Raw genomic sequence first — 15,162 nt, forward strand, 5'->3', positions numbered from 1 at the left:
AGCAGAGTCGATGTATGTCAAACCCCATGGACAGATTTTGGATAATCCATCCATTAGGTGCAAGAGAAAGAATTGCTACTGAGGGTTCTCTGTATGGGGCAACGTTAGCCGCAATGGTTTCACCGGGTCCAGAAAGGAGAGATGAACTCCACCAAAAGGTGGAGCACTTATCCTGAAACAAAGCAAGGAAATGGGGGGAGCTCTCCCTCTGCTTTTAGCAAAGACAATGGAACTGCACCCCCCTGTACTATAAACCATGCCTATGCCTTACTCCAGTTCTAACCCAGCTTTACTAGAAGACTCAGCAATGGGATGCTGCTGGGTGGCCTTTAGGGTCTGCTGTACAATTCTCTCCTCCCCCTCTCCTGCTGCTTCTTCCCAGCTGCCCTGGAACGCTGAAACTGACGGTGCTTTTCTGGGTTTTGCTCAGGTGGCTGGAACCCTTGGTCCGCTTGGGGAGACTGTACCAGAGACTGCGGGGGAGGCCTCCAGACGCGTACCCGGACCTGCCAGCCCCTTCCCGATGAAGGCCTTGTCTGCGAAGGAGTCCTGGAGGAAGGAAGGCTGTGCAATAGGAAAGCATGCAACAGTAAGTGGGGCATGTTCCAGTGCACGTGGGTGAGCAATCTGGTCTCCTAATCCTGGTCTGTCGCAGTAAATAACGAAGGTGTTTCAGACACCGGGGGCAATTGTTCAAAGACTACATCTGAGTATTTGTGAACGTGTCAAGGGAACGTGCTTTTGGGGCATATCAAATACACATGTTCATGGCCGTGCGTGTTTCACACGCGCACGCTTTTGGGTGCACTTCTGAGGTGCATCTTTTGGAGAAGCTTAACTCACAGGGGGGTAGCGAAGGCAGAGGGCTCATCTGGGAGGGATGTGCAAATTCTGAAACTGGTGAAAAAACCTCTTTCCTTTCACTCCAGTGCCGGAGCATATTCCTGAAAGCCTCTAGCATAAGGCATTGCCTACCAACTTGGAGCGGCACTGCCCATTGGACGGAGAATGCAGCTAGAAGGCATGCTGCTCCGTCAGGGCCTTACCGTGTGACCTTAGACAAATCATGCCTTTCTGTGACTCAGTTTCCCCATCTGTAAAAGTTCCCCCTCCTTTGTAAAGCACTTTGAGATTTACAGGTAAGAAATGCCCAGGAATATTGATAAATAGAGCAAGACCTGGTTACTAGATTAGTGGATAGACAGGGCAGGATTTTCAGAAGTGACTGGACAATGACTGGAATCCTTTCCATGCACACAGCCCCTTAGGGTCTGTCGACACTGCACACAAAAGCCTGGGCTTTGATTCTGGTTTGAGCCAAACCCTCTTTCCGTCCACATACAAATCAGTCCAGCTTGGGTCAGCAAGGACTCAGGACCTGGGTCTCCTAGGACCCTGCTGGGGGGGAGGGGTCTGAGCCCAAGTCCTGCAGTGACTGAGGTCCAAGCCCTGTCGTTTTGCAGTGTGGACACAGCTCGAGCTGCGGACCCACATCAGAAGGTCTGTGTAGGGCAGTATGGACGTGTTAGCATGGCTGTGAGATCTGGGTCCAGCATTTGTAAGCCCTGGTTTACAGCCCAGTGTGGATGCTGAAGCACGGAGCCCAGGTCCCACAGACTCATGTTTACAGTGCAGGGCAGACATACCCAATCCACCAGTGCCAGCCAGCACAGGGATGTTGATGATTCAAACCCGTGTCTTCAGGCACTTTCATTTCAAATGTTTCTTTTGCATTAGCCAAGTAGGAAGAAAAAAAAAAAAAAAAGAAATCTGAGCCCGGCTAATGTGAGCGAATGGCTCTGATTATAATTATTCCCTTCTTTTTGTTTCAAATTTGCAGAGAAGTATGTTTGATTAGGTCCTCTGATGAGGCTGATAATCGGGGAAGGTTCAACTGTCTTCAAAGGCAGGGGAGTGGACTAGCTGACAAAGGGGGAGTTCAAATAGAGGGATGTGAATGGATTTCTCTAACAAGGGCTAAAACCATTTCATGCATTTTTTACCACTTCCATAAAGTTAAATCATGTTGCAATTAGGCCTTTTTAAAAAAAAAAAAAAAAAAAAAAAAAAAAAAAAAAGAAAAGAAAAAAGAAACTCTCCAGCATATTAAACGTCATCTTCTCTGGTCCCTTCAGCTGACTTGTCGTTGAGGCTCCATCTAAATGAGAGAAATTTTGTTCACCTTTCCCACTATGGCTAGTAACTTTGGAAGCCCTCGTGCAGATGGGCTGCTGGCATTTTACGTTTAACGTTGTGCCTTTGGTTGCATCATCTGTAGGGACCGAACCTGGGACCTCCGGATTTAAAAATTAAAGGCAGCTTGAGCTAAAGGCCTTTTAGTTCCAGGCCAGTAGCAGCTGCTTTTCAGTATTTAAAGGTATTTCTAGACTGCAGCTACCTGAGCTGGCTTTGAGCTAGATAACTCAAATAACAATCACGGTGACCTCCTGACAGCACGGGCTGGCTGTTCAGGTACATACCCAGGGTCCTGAGCAGGTTGCTGTGGTTCCATTGCAACTGTTACCCCAGCTAGCTAGATGAAAGCCAATCCAGGTATGTCTGCAGGTGTTGCAGTTGCACCTTTGACTGCAGTGTAGACGTGCTCTGTATGATCTAGCCCCTAAAGGAGGGACAAAGAGCCACAGAAGGTAAGGCTACACTGCAGTAAAAGACCCACAGCACAGCCGCGCCTGGCCTGGATAAGCTGACTTGGGGGCGCAGGCTGCGGGGGCTATAAAATGCTGACAGCCCACTGACTCCAAGGTTCCTGACACGGCTCGTATAGGTGGAGTTTAACCTGTGTTAGCAGCTCATTTCCCTAGTGTAGACAGGACCAGAGATGGGAGCCCTGTGAGTGGGAATAAAAAGAGGAAGAATGATCTGTTGGCCAAATCACGGGCCTCGCCATTTAGAAGCCTGGGTTCTTTCTCTAGCTCAACCACTCACTTAGTGTATGGTTGTGAGCAGCTTCCTTTACCCCCCCTCTGCATCTGTAAAATGGGAGTCAGAATCAATACCTCTCCCCTTGGCTGTTGTGGGGCTCCACTCAGGAGCTGCGAAATGTTGTGGGCTTCATGGATAGGCAGTGCTACAGAGATGCTGCAAAGTCTTGTCATTAAGAGCAAATCCTTCGCCCAATTCCTGCAGCCTCGTCTCGACACAGGACCTGCCTTTACTGCCCATCAATTGGACTCTGAATTCCTTTGCTGCTGAATCTGTCTTGCCTTCCCTGCAACACCGCCCAAGGGCTGTCCATTTCCAGTGTCATTTTGTTTTTTCTTCAGATCTGGTGGCAAAACTGAAAGGCGGCCTGCAAAAGGGATTTTAACAAATTCTGTGTAAGCCCTCCCCACCCCCCCTTTTTTGTGTGGGGGGGAGGGGGTTATGGCACATGAAGAAGGCCTGAAAAGATGTTTTTAAATCCTGTTTGTTTTTGTTTAAGAACTGTCAGGAATGGTCAATTCTGATCTTGCTTGGTTTTGTTGGAGTACTTTGTAGAGGTCATAAATTCATAACTTCCAGGCCAGAAGGGACCATTGTCACCGTCTAGTCTGGGCTCCTGTATCACAAAGACCACAGAACTTCCTCCAAACAACTCCAGTTAGAACTAGAATATATGGTTTTTTTAAAAAGCAATCCAAGAATAGAAATGTAGGACTAGAAGGGCCTTCAACGGGTCATCTAGTCAGTCCCCTGGACTGGGGCAGGGCTAACTCTTATCTAGACCACCCCTGACAGGTGTTTGTCTGACGTGTTCTTAAAAACCTCCAATCTTATTTTTAACATTGCCAGTGACGGAGGATCCACCACAACCTGTGGTGAATTGTTCCAATGGTCCATTGTCCTCTGGGTTAAAAATGGACACTTTATTTCCAGGCTGAATTTGTGCCACTTCTCCATGGTCACAGAGATGTATATCGCCAGCACCCAAACCTCTTGCCAGCCGTGGTACGACCCCATTTTAATGACTTATTTCCTTTCTTGAGCCCAGAGGGCATGGAGGACACCATTTTGCTCCTCAAAATGTCATCCTCTGCAAAGCACACGGTGCAGACAAGGTCACACAGTGCAGGGGAGAAGAGCAAAATGGCGTCCTCCGTGGACCGTGATCGTGCACGTACTGCACATGTGAGGTCATGCTGTGCAGAGCAAAATGGCCTCCTCTGTCCCCTAGGGGTCGTTGCGACCCTGTCTGCTGATGGCACGACCCCATTTGGAGCCTTGACCCACACTTCGGGAACAGCTGCCTTACCGGAAGAAGTGCTGACCGTTTTAAAAAAGATGTCCTTTTCTGCAAGTTTTCATTCGGCACCGGAGTTAAATAGACGTTAATTTAAAAAAAAAAAAAAAAAAAAAAGCGTTTTAAAGACTATGAGTGAAAATTCCTTTCTCTTTGAGTTGCTCAGCTTTCAGTGTCTTGTGATGTGATGACTTCAGTAGTTCTCCAGCTGCCGTGGAGTAGACAAGACCTGAATCTCTAATGTAAAAAATAAATAGGAGGAAAAACATCTTGTTTTTCCTTGACAAAAACCTGTCAGTTCTTCTATATACTTCACACAGCAGCAAGTCGAAAAGGGGCCAGCCCAGTTACAAGGGTAAGAATCCAGAATGCAATGATTTGCCTGTGGTAACCAATTCCAACTCAGACAAAAATTAAATGGCTCAATTAAGCAACTTAGTTTAGGAATATTGCAGAAATCTGTATCATCTTTGGAACAAAATTTCAGACCCATCTTTTTACTTTAGCTGTCCCTCACTGACCTGCGATCTTTACCACACACTTAATTTCTAGGGATTGCACAAAGCAAGGATCAGAACAGTCTCTTCCACTGATCAGGCCAGATTCTCAACTGGAGAAAATCAGCATAGCTCTGCTGAAGTCAGTGGTGCTACCACGATATATACCCGCTAAGGGCCTGGCAATGGTTTGTTTTTGTAAGTCTAGGTTGGATGCCCGTGGTGATGAATGCACGGCAGATAGGCCGAGATAAGTTTCTCTTGAAAAAGCCCCCTATTTCCCCCTTCCAAAAATGCCCACCAAAACAGATGAATCTTGAAGTAGGGCCTGAAGGTCATCAGTGGGAACTGCAGTCTCTCTGCCCCTCTGAAGACCAGGTCACATTTTTTTAGGTGATTAACATAGACATGGATGTGTGGCCTGGGGCACCCAAATCGGAAAGTCTTCAACATCATTTGAAATTGATGAACAGATGCAACCAGCAGCAGGTGACCCACCAAGTAACAACTGCTTGTAAACTTTATAATGTAGATATTTCCCCTGGCCTGACCCACTGTCCATGCCCTCACATGCGTATCTCGAGTAGTAAAGTTGGTTGCCTGCCAGTCTCCTGAAGCTCCCATGGCTAAATGAAGTCCTTGGATATAAAAGTAGCGTACCCATCAGTTCTAGTGGGAATTCGGAGTACGCGGCCACGGGCAAAGCTTGTAGCAAATCAAGGCTCAGCACAGGGCTGAAAACAAAACTTGGTCTGCTAACCGAAGCCCGATTTGGCTAGGGTCTTTTCAACCGTTCAGCTCATAACAGTTAATCTGAAGGACGATGTTCAGTGTTTGTTATTGTTCGGTTTGTTCCTTGCTAGAGGCAATGGACCCAGTGATATCTTCCCGCCTCACACAGGCAGGGAGGTTTCTGCCATCTGTTGGACTTGGCCCAGAGCTGCTATTTCACAGGGAAAGTGGAGCAGGATAAAAAGGGCTTTGGGGACCAACTAGCTTGCCCCTCCGCCTGTGGAATGATGGGGCAACAGCCCTTGTGGTAATGACCCGGCCCGGCCCTGCCACGCGGTGCTAAAAGCTGGGGTTGCTGACAGATTGGCACATGGAGTGGGGCTGCAGTCCTGGAAAGGAGGCTGTCTCCGGGCGCTGATGGACCTACGACAGCAGAGGGGGGAAATATAGAGAGGGGACCTCATGTCCTTACACCAGTGCCCGGGTTCAGCAGCACGGTGGACCCCAAGAACTACCAAAGATGTCACCAATCCCCATGTAAGCCTGGGAAATGAAAGCAGCAAGGGGCGCCAGCTGAAATGAAGCCATCCAGTCTGGCAGAGGCAGTGCGAAACCAGAGCTGACATTTACGAATATGCAGAACAGGCACCTACGTCTCTGTGCCTAATCTAAAGACAAGCAGGGCCAAATTCTGCCCTGGGTTACACTGGTGTAAATCCAGAGCGACTCCGCTGATGTCAGTGGCATCACTCTGGATTTTCACGGATATAACAAAGAGTGGGATCTGGCCCTGAAGGTGTAACATTCAGCTATGCATATGTTCAACCTGACATTCAAAGGACGGCGGCTCGTACTCAATTTCTACCGCCACCCCCAAGTTCTATTAAAAATAGCCCGTTTGCTGGAACCACAAAGGGAGATGAAACGTCCTCCGTGTGTGAACGTATCTGTTCCCTGCAGGCGAGCCTGGGATTCAGCAAGCCGCAGCACTATCTCGCCCTGTATGGAGCCGTCTGCTGTCGCCAGCAATTCTTTAATTGTATTTCTCCTTCAGAGGGCACTTCAAATGTTCAGTAACCGGGACTCATTGATCACACAGGGCAACATTTTCACATGGCTCAAATCAAGCTATCTGGGGCCAGATCCTCAGTGGTGTAAGCAGTCAGAGCTGCATTGACTTACAGGAATGACACCCCTCTATACCAGTTTAGGAGATGGCTGCTTGTGCCTGATTTCTAAGAGCTCCCCTTTCTTAATGTTCTCCCATTACTCCTAGTTACGCCTCCTTGTAGATAATCCCTCTCCTTCTTTTGTGTTTACACCATTCCGATGTTCGTGGGCTATTCTGGTGTCATCCCTCTTTTTGTTCTTTCATAACCAGCACAGAGCGCTCTTTTAGTCTTTCTTCATAAATCCATCACGCCGGCCCCTTGAAAATGTATGTAGCTTTTTCACGAAATCCCTCTATTTTTTTTCTTCTGGTAATGAGGTGCAGAGAAATGAACGCAGAGCTCCAGCTGTGGAATGCACCGCTCCAGTGGTGGAAAGCAATACTCCAGCTGTGGTTGCCCTGGAACCATGTAGAGAAGGACTGTAACCTCCTTGTTCTGAATTGCAATGCCTCTGCATAGGCAGTCTTTTTTTGCTCATCTCGCAGGGCAAGCTCCTGTCTTTTTCAGCACCGCTGCTTCTCAGGTCTCTCCTTCCCATTGAAGAGCTGTGCTGGGGATTATTCCCTCCCCCGGATATATTAGGGGCATTTTTCTAATGAGAGTCTCATTTGGGTTTTTTTCTGCCTATGTTTAAAACTTCTCTGGATTCCCTGTTGTCATTTCTATGTCCTCACTGCCAGCTCCTCCACTACTATCTGTACATTTCCTTAGCCTACAGCTTTAATGACAGATCATTGATGTCGATAAGACCTAAAATAACACTGGAATTGACACTAATCTCTGTATTACCCTCCCATTTCTGAAGGGGCCACTGACTTCCATGCGCCCAGATTGAGTCGGTTCCTCACGTCTCTTGTATCACCCCCCTAACAAAGCTTCAGCATATTGACTATGGCCGGCATCCAAATCTGACTGAGAGTTTTTCCATGGACTTCACTGGGAGTTGGATCAGGCCCCCTTTATGCAAGGAGATTCAGTGTCCCCCTGAAGGATTCAGAACCTCAGCTAAGTATTTTTTCTATGACCATTCAAAGCAATTCCAAACAAGGTACACTGGAAATGTTCAATGTGAAAACAGAGCTGGATTCATCCACTTTACACATAAGAACAGCCATATTGTGTCAGACCAATGGTCCATGTAGCCCAGAGGGAATTAATAGAACAAGTAATCATCAAATGACCCATCCCATTGGCCATTCCCAGGCTCTGGCAAACAGCCATTCCTGCCTATCCTGGCTAATAGCCATTGATGGACCTATCCTCCATGAACTTATCTAGTTCTTTTTTTAACCCCTTTTTTATAGACTTAGCCTTCACAACATCCTCTGGCAAGGAGTTCCACAGGTTAACTGTGCATTGTGTGAAGAAATTCTTCCTCTTGTTCATTTAAAACCTGCTGCCAATTAATTTCATTTGGTGACCCCAAGTTTTTGTGTTATGAGAAGGAGTAAATAACACTGCCTTATTTACTTTCTCCACACCAGTCATGATTTTATAGACCTCTATCACATCTCCTCTTAGTCATCTCTTTTCCAAGATGAAAAGTCTCAGTCTTTTTAATCTCTCTTCATATGGAACCTTTTCCATTCCCCTAATCATTTTAGTCGCCTTTTTTGTACCTTTTCAAATTCCAATATATCTTTTTTGAGATAGGGCGACCAGATCTGCACGCAGTATTCAAGATGCAGGTGCATCATGGATTTACAAAGAGGCAATATGATATTTTCTGTCTTATTATCTATCCGTTTCCTAATGACTCCCAACATCCTGTTAGTCTTTTTTTGACTGCTGCTGCACATTGAGTGGATGTTTTCAGAGAACTCTCCACAATGACTCCAAGATCTCGTTCTTGAGTGTTAACAGCTAATTTAGACCCCATCATTTTATATGTATAATTTGGATTATGTTTACCACTGTGCATTACTTTGCATTTATCAGCATTGAATTTCATCTGCCATTTTGTTGCCCTGTCATCCTGTCTTGCGAGATTCCTTTGTAACTCTTCATAGTCTGCTTTGGACTTAACTGCCTTGCATAGTTGTGTATCATCTGCAAATTTTGCCACTTCACTGACTACCACTTTCTCCAGATCATTTATGAATATGTTGAACAGCACTGGTCCCATACAGACCCCTGAGGGACACCACTATTTACCTCTCTCCGTTCTGAACACTGACCATTTATTCCGACTCGTTGTTTCCTATCTGTTAACCAGTTACTGACGCAGGAGAAGACCTTCCATCTTATCCCATGACCACTTACTTTGCTTACGAGCCTTTGGTGAGGGACTTTGGAGTTACCCCCTTGATTTCAATGGAGCGACACTGGTGTAAAAGTGGAGTAACCCAATGGTGACTCAGACCCTTAGAGTGCAAAAAGGCTGGCACTTTCAACCCTTGGTGCTGATCTGCTCTCACTGGGATGAGATACGGCCGCTAAGGCCTATCATGTCAGCGGGGGAACAGATGCAATCACACAACCTACCTGAGACCAAGACCAGCCATTAGGAGACTCTATTCAGAGGGAACCCAAACATCAATTAAAAGGGTGGACAGGATCATCTTCCCCTGAGACTCTATGATAGGCTCTGTCAGGGAACTAATTCCTTGTGACAGGCAGGGAAAGCAATGGAATAGCATGGAACATGTCCCTAATGAGATCCTGTCCATAGATTGGTAAATAGGCTGCTGTGGAGGGAACCAGTCAGAGATGCCTTTGTCATGAATAATCGTCCACGGTAGCATCTCCTACTGCAACTTGTAGAGTCAGATTCATTGCTCTGCAGGGGCCTAGCACCAGAGCAAGGCTCCACTTAACCTCTGTGTCAGCCCCCTGGGCCAGATTTTCAAAAGTGCTCAGTGTTTTCCCTGCAGTGCATCTTCTGGGTGACTGGAGAGAAAGAAGGGCACAGCTGAGTTAAAAATCACGTATCTGCATGTAGAGAGTCTTACTAACAGAACCTGAGAGTAGTGAAACTGACTAAATATTAAAAAGCTAATTTGCTTTATCCATCTAACCACCACCCACCTGCCCGCACAATCACTGGTCGCTTTTGAAAATTTTGGCCCTCCATTTTTACACCACATCCATTGCTGTGGTTTGTGAGCTCCCCACAAAACTATTTAAAGTTCCACATCTAAGCTTTGCCGCTCATCCCTGCTTTGCTCCCTACTTGAATGAGTTTGGGGTCTGAGGGTGGTTTAGGGTGGCCAATGGATACTGTAGAATCTCCTGGTTTTGATCCTTTTAAGACAGGGACTAGAGTAGATTAGACTAGGCTAGACTAGACTGGAATGGTACACATGGGGCTGGATGGGTAGATATGGGGGTAGATCTGTAGGTACTGACCCAAAACCAAACCCCACATTGGACCATCCCCGAGTTTTCCAGGCACTCAAAATATGAACTTGAGGTCAGGTCCAGATTTTTTAATTGACCCTTATCAAATCCCCTTGAACACTGGGATGTTCACAATCCAGATATCGATGCAAACTGCATCCTCAACTCCGCTCGGATAACAAACAGACACTGTCCATCCTCCTCCTCATTTATCTGGATGGCAGTCAGTCTGCAGACTGCCAGCGCTGGAAGGTAAAGAGAAGTCATAGCAGACTGATTCCGGGGCTCCTTTGCTTGGATGCTGTGGGGGAAGGAGACAAGGGAGAGAATTGCAAACTGGCCGTTAATTAGGCAGCCCATATTGGCCTCCTCCGCAAACCAACCTGCTCTGCACGAAGTCTGGCTCCTGGCAGGGACGCTCTGCATCCTTCCTCCCCCTCCTCTGCTTTCCCTTTTTTGATGGCATTACATACTCGCACTGGCACATGGCTAGAAGCCTCATTAACCTTTATGAATTTTCCCAGGGTTCCCAGAACCCAATTTGTCACTGCTTTCAGCCCTCGGCAGAGCGCGTGCTGTTTTGAAGGGGCGAGAGGCTGTTGTGTCTCCATTAGGCGGAAAGACCCTCTGTCCGGTGTTTTCTGTTTGGAAACAAACTGGTTGCCAGATCATAGATTGCTAGGGCCAAACTCTGTTCTCCGTTACACCATATAACTCTGAAAGTCAATGGAGTTACTTCAGATGTACACCCGGGTTACTGAGAGCAGAATTTAGATCCTAGCCCTTCCCTCTTCCATTGCGTATTCCCCTCTAAGGGCATCTGCATGTAGAAACCACAGTTCTGGGTGCACAAAATGCTGGATGCCACAGAGGATATGAGTCTACTTCAGGTGACAGCTAGCATGCTCAGGGCTCAACATGGGAAATTAAACCGAATTAGAAATGAGTTCAGCTCAAGTGAATGCAGGCCACTTACTTCTGAATAAGAGCATCCACACATGGGTTTAGTGCATTTTAATGAATGCACTTCAAATTAGTTAATTTGGCATAACTTTCCCGAGTGTCCCCATAGAGACACGACCTTAAGGCCTGGTCGAGAGCCCATTGAACTCAACGGGAGATTTCCATGGGCTTCTGTTTGCTTTGGATGAGGATTTTTGTCCTTCAGCTCAACACTAGAGATTCGTGCTCTTAGTTCTGGAGGTCCTGGGTTCAATGACCAGAGAGGTTGGTCTCTACCCTTTGCCAATCCTGGGATGGAGGCTGGGGATGATATGTCCTCCTCATCCCTCTCCGGTCCTCAGGACATAACCGAGGCAAGGTGACGTTTTATGCCAATAATACCAATATCTAGCGCCTATGTAGCATTTTTCATCATAGAGCTCAAAGCACTTTGCAGAGCAGGGTGAGACTCATTGTCATTGCATCTCAAAAGTAAGCTGAACCCTAATGTGTGCAAGGAAAGCTGGAAAAATTGTCTTGTCTTAGAGGTCTAATATGAAGGTGCCTGTAGTTCCCAAACACTTTTCTAGCATGCTCGGCGTTAAGCACCCATGAGTCACTTTAATCCTTTGATTCCTCCTGGAGGTTTCCTAGGGAAGGGCATGGAAGCCCCATACCTTCACTGAAAGCTACTAAATGAAGCTCGGAGGACTGATGAAATGGGTCTCAGTGCGTCTAGATGCTAACGGCACCGGTTCGATGGCCGCCCAGGCCAGTGATAATGCCGACGAGGGAGGGGAGGTATCTGTGATGCAAATTCGTGGGGCTGAGACCGATGCTCTCGCGAACGGGGCTTTGCTATTTGTGGTGGTTTTATCAAATGTAACTGAGGAGCAAAAGCTCTGCCAGCATGAAGCCAGGTTTATTTACATGACCCATTGCCTTGCTGCAGCCAATGGGCGCTATAACTCCAGAAGCCAGTCGCTGAGGTCCACAGATAACAGAAAGCGAGAGGATGCTGACGAACTGCAGCAGTACGGATACCCTGCACCTCAAATAGGTAAGCTCCGAACTAAGGCACCCATCTCCTGATCCTTTGGTGGGGCTGGGACCTGGATTTCCACGCAGCGTTGGGTTCTTTCCTGGTCTGAAGCCCTAGCTGATTTTTATTTTCTTCCCAGACACCAGATGTTAGGGTAACGGTCATCGATCAGCAAAATCCCATCCCGCCCTTTCTAAGGCCACCCATCACCATGGTATCCGGGCACATTGGAGGTGGCCCACATGTGTCAATAAACCAAACTCAGTCCGTGTTGCTCACAATCCGCTCATCAGCAGGAGCGATGCCCGCTTCTGAGTCACTGGCTATAGATCTGACACTCATCAATGATTCTGATCAGCTGTGGGTCCATTAAGCCAAGGCTGAGCTGACTGTGACATAAAAGAGACAGGGGTGGGGGAGAGAAGGACATCAGTGTAGGCACTGCCTTTGGGCATTCACTTCTGTGTGGGAAGTCATCTATGGGCGGGTTTTCCCACCCGGATCTGCCAGCCCTCAGGAAATAATATTAGCAACAGCAGAAAACATGCTCTAGGAACACAGGAGCTCACCGAACTGACACATGCATGCCCCCCCCTTCTGCCCATGTTGTTGTAGGATTCAGGACTAGGCTGCCTTTGTATCCCGCTCACTGCAGTTATGGGTTGGACACAGGGAGCAGGACAGGGAAGGTCAAGGATTCTGCGTCCATTTCCGCTTCAGGGCCTGGGGGGTTCGGAACTCCCTCCATCCTGCCGACTTCAGCCTTCAGCATTTGGCAGGAGCTCCAAGCACCATCTTGTTAGACCCCCACCTGCCCTGTGATTACACCAGCTGCCCGGAGGCCTTTACACTCGTGTTTGTTTTCCAAAGGCCCAAAGAGAGGCTCTTTCGAAAAGCCAAAGCTGTGACCTAAATTGCGGGAAGAAGGGCTGGTTGGAACGGCAAGATGGGCCAGATCCTTAGCTGGTGCAAATCAGCCTACTTCCACGGAAGGCAGCAGAACCATGTCAATTGATGCCCTCGGAGGATCTGGCCCCATGTCAATAAGCAGCACTGTGTAAACGTTTCTGAGGTTTTTAGGGCCGATACGGTGGAACAGAGTTTGGTAGCTTTCCCCAGGGGGACAGGATGTGGTCTGAATTTTCTTGGAAGTATAAAGCCCTGGCTTTTCCTGCTCCCTTTCTTAGCAGCCCTGCACCAGCGGACGGCGCGGGGGTGGGGAGTTGTGTAGCGACAGAATAAAGGAAGTTGAGCTGCCTGCACAGCATGTTGGTGAGAATGTCCTGTGATTAAGGAGCTGGCTTCTGCATTAGAAATGGGGGTGAATCTCGGCGTGGAAGCTGAGATTCTGGGCACTTGTTTAAAGCACAAGAAAGAGAATGAGAGACAAAGGGTGAGACAGAGAGGGAGGGAAATAGTAGTAAATTGCACCTCACTTCCCTGGCCATTTCTGCAGTAATTGCTCTTTATGGTCGCAGGTGTTCTAGTGCAGGAAAAAGCAGCTGTGTAACAACCCTTCACTAATGCAGTGTTGTTGGAGCTGTGTCGATCCCAGCATATTAGAGAGACAAGGTGGGTGAGATAATATCTTTTATTGGACCAACTTCTGTTGGCGAGAGAGACCAGCTTTCAGACTACACAGAGCTCTTCTTCGGGTCCGGGAAAGGTACTGAGGGTGTCACAGATCGATTAGCATGAGTACTTAGCGCATATTCTAAGGTAGTGGCTCTCAACTTTTCCAGACGACTGTACCGCTTTCAGAAGTCTGATTTTGTCTTGTTTACCCCAAGTTTCACCTCACTTAAAAATCACTTGCTTACAAAATCAGGCATAAAAATACAAACGTTTCACAGCACACAGTATTGAAAAAGGGCTCACTTTCTCATTTCTACCGTATAATTGTGAAATAAATTGATCGGAATATAAATATCGCATTTCCATTTCAGAGTGATACTCAGGCCTGTTTTTCACTTGTGAGCGGCCAGAGAGCTGGGGCTGCTAGATGGGGCGTTCATATTGTTTGCTGTGTGGGAGGGATATTTTTTTTTAATCCCGCTCCCATCCCACCTTGCAATACCCCCTCCCACCTTCTTAATTTTTATTCCAATCCCACTATTATGGCAGCGGGTCCTGCGGGACCTATGGGTTTCCAGTCCCTCTGCAGGGATCTAGAGACTGTTGTAAAACTAGGCAAATATCTAGATGAGTTGATGTACCCCCTGGAAGACCTCTGTGTACCCCCAGGGGTACCCGTACCCTTGATTGAGAAGCACTGTTCTAAGGGACCCTTCAAGGTGAAGTGGCCCGTTAGCACTCCTGTAGTTATAGGACAACAAAGGGGGTTAGTGGGTTACCGATTGTTGTTATAAGCCATAAATCCAGTGTCTTTACTAAGACCATGATTTTAGTGCCTAGCAAAGTGATGAATTTAAGCTCCCAGACTCACCTTTTGAAAGGGTTGCGCAGGTTCCCTTTGAGGATGAGGGCTGACAGAGGGCAGCTTTGTGAAAAGTGTCCCCCCGCACAGGCGGTAGGGTGGGGTTGTCTTTTATCACAGGAGAGCGCAGTGTTGGTGTGCTTTCACCCACGGAGTCGTTATGAGGGCATGGAGGACACTGGGTGAGATATACCTTATGTTGCGATAGGCGTGTGTAGGAGTCAGCCATCTTGAACCGTGTGTTGTGGGGGCTGTTGATCATTGTAGCAGTGCAGCAGGTGTCCCTCATCCAGTCCACTAAATGTTTGGGCTTGTATCTAGCTGTGGTACTCTCAGGACCTTTCCCAGACCTGAAGAAGAGCTCTGTGAAGCCCAGAAGCTTGCTTCTCTCACACCAGACACTGGTCCAATTAAAGCAATTCCCTCACCCGCCTTTTCTCTCTAACCCCTTAGCAAAGGCAGCAGGAATGTCACTTTCTGCGGTGCAGCTGGACCTCCATGGCAGGTCTGTTGTTAATGCTAGGAGAAATGAGCCTCTCCTGGCAGCACGCAGCAGAGTGAAAGGCAAGGGGAGATGGAGAAGCAATGCACACAGAAAAGGCACGGATGGGGAGAGAGTCTATAGCTAATGCTTTGCACAATGAGTATGCAAATAAATAGATCCCTGCTAACATGGGGCGGGGAGCTGGGCTGGCAACAAGAGGGCCAGATCCTCCACTGGTGTAAACCAGCATCACTCTGTAAAGTTCAGTGGCACTTTG

At 47.6% G+C, this 15,162-nt stretch overlaps 1 protein-coding gene across 1 annotated transcript in view; it reads left to right on the top strand.

Moving 5' to 3' along the window:
• The window catches only part of ADGRB1 (adhesion G protein-coupled receptor B1), a 261,841-nt gene that overhangs the window by 62,117 nt on the left and 184,562 nt on the right, over nucleotides 1-15,162 (top strand). The window contains exons 2-3 of the mRNA XM_067529975.1: nucleotides 431-589; nucleotides 11,875-11,982. Coding sequence (XP_067386076.1) covers nucleotides 431-589; nucleotides 11,875-11,982 — 267 coding nt within the window. The remainder of the gene's footprint in view (nucleotides 1-430; nucleotides 590-11,874; nucleotides 11,983-15,162) is intronic.

The sequence above is a fragment of the Emydura macquarii genome, unplaced genomic scaffold (genome assembly GCF_026122565.2).
Source record: "Emydura macquarii macquarii isolate MOO-44397 ecotype Brisbane River unplaced genomic scaffold, CSIRO-AGI_Emac_v2 contig_366, whole genome shotgun sequence".
Taxonomy (NCBI): Eukaryota; Metazoa; Chordata; order Testudines; family Chelidae; genus Emydura; species Emydura macquarii.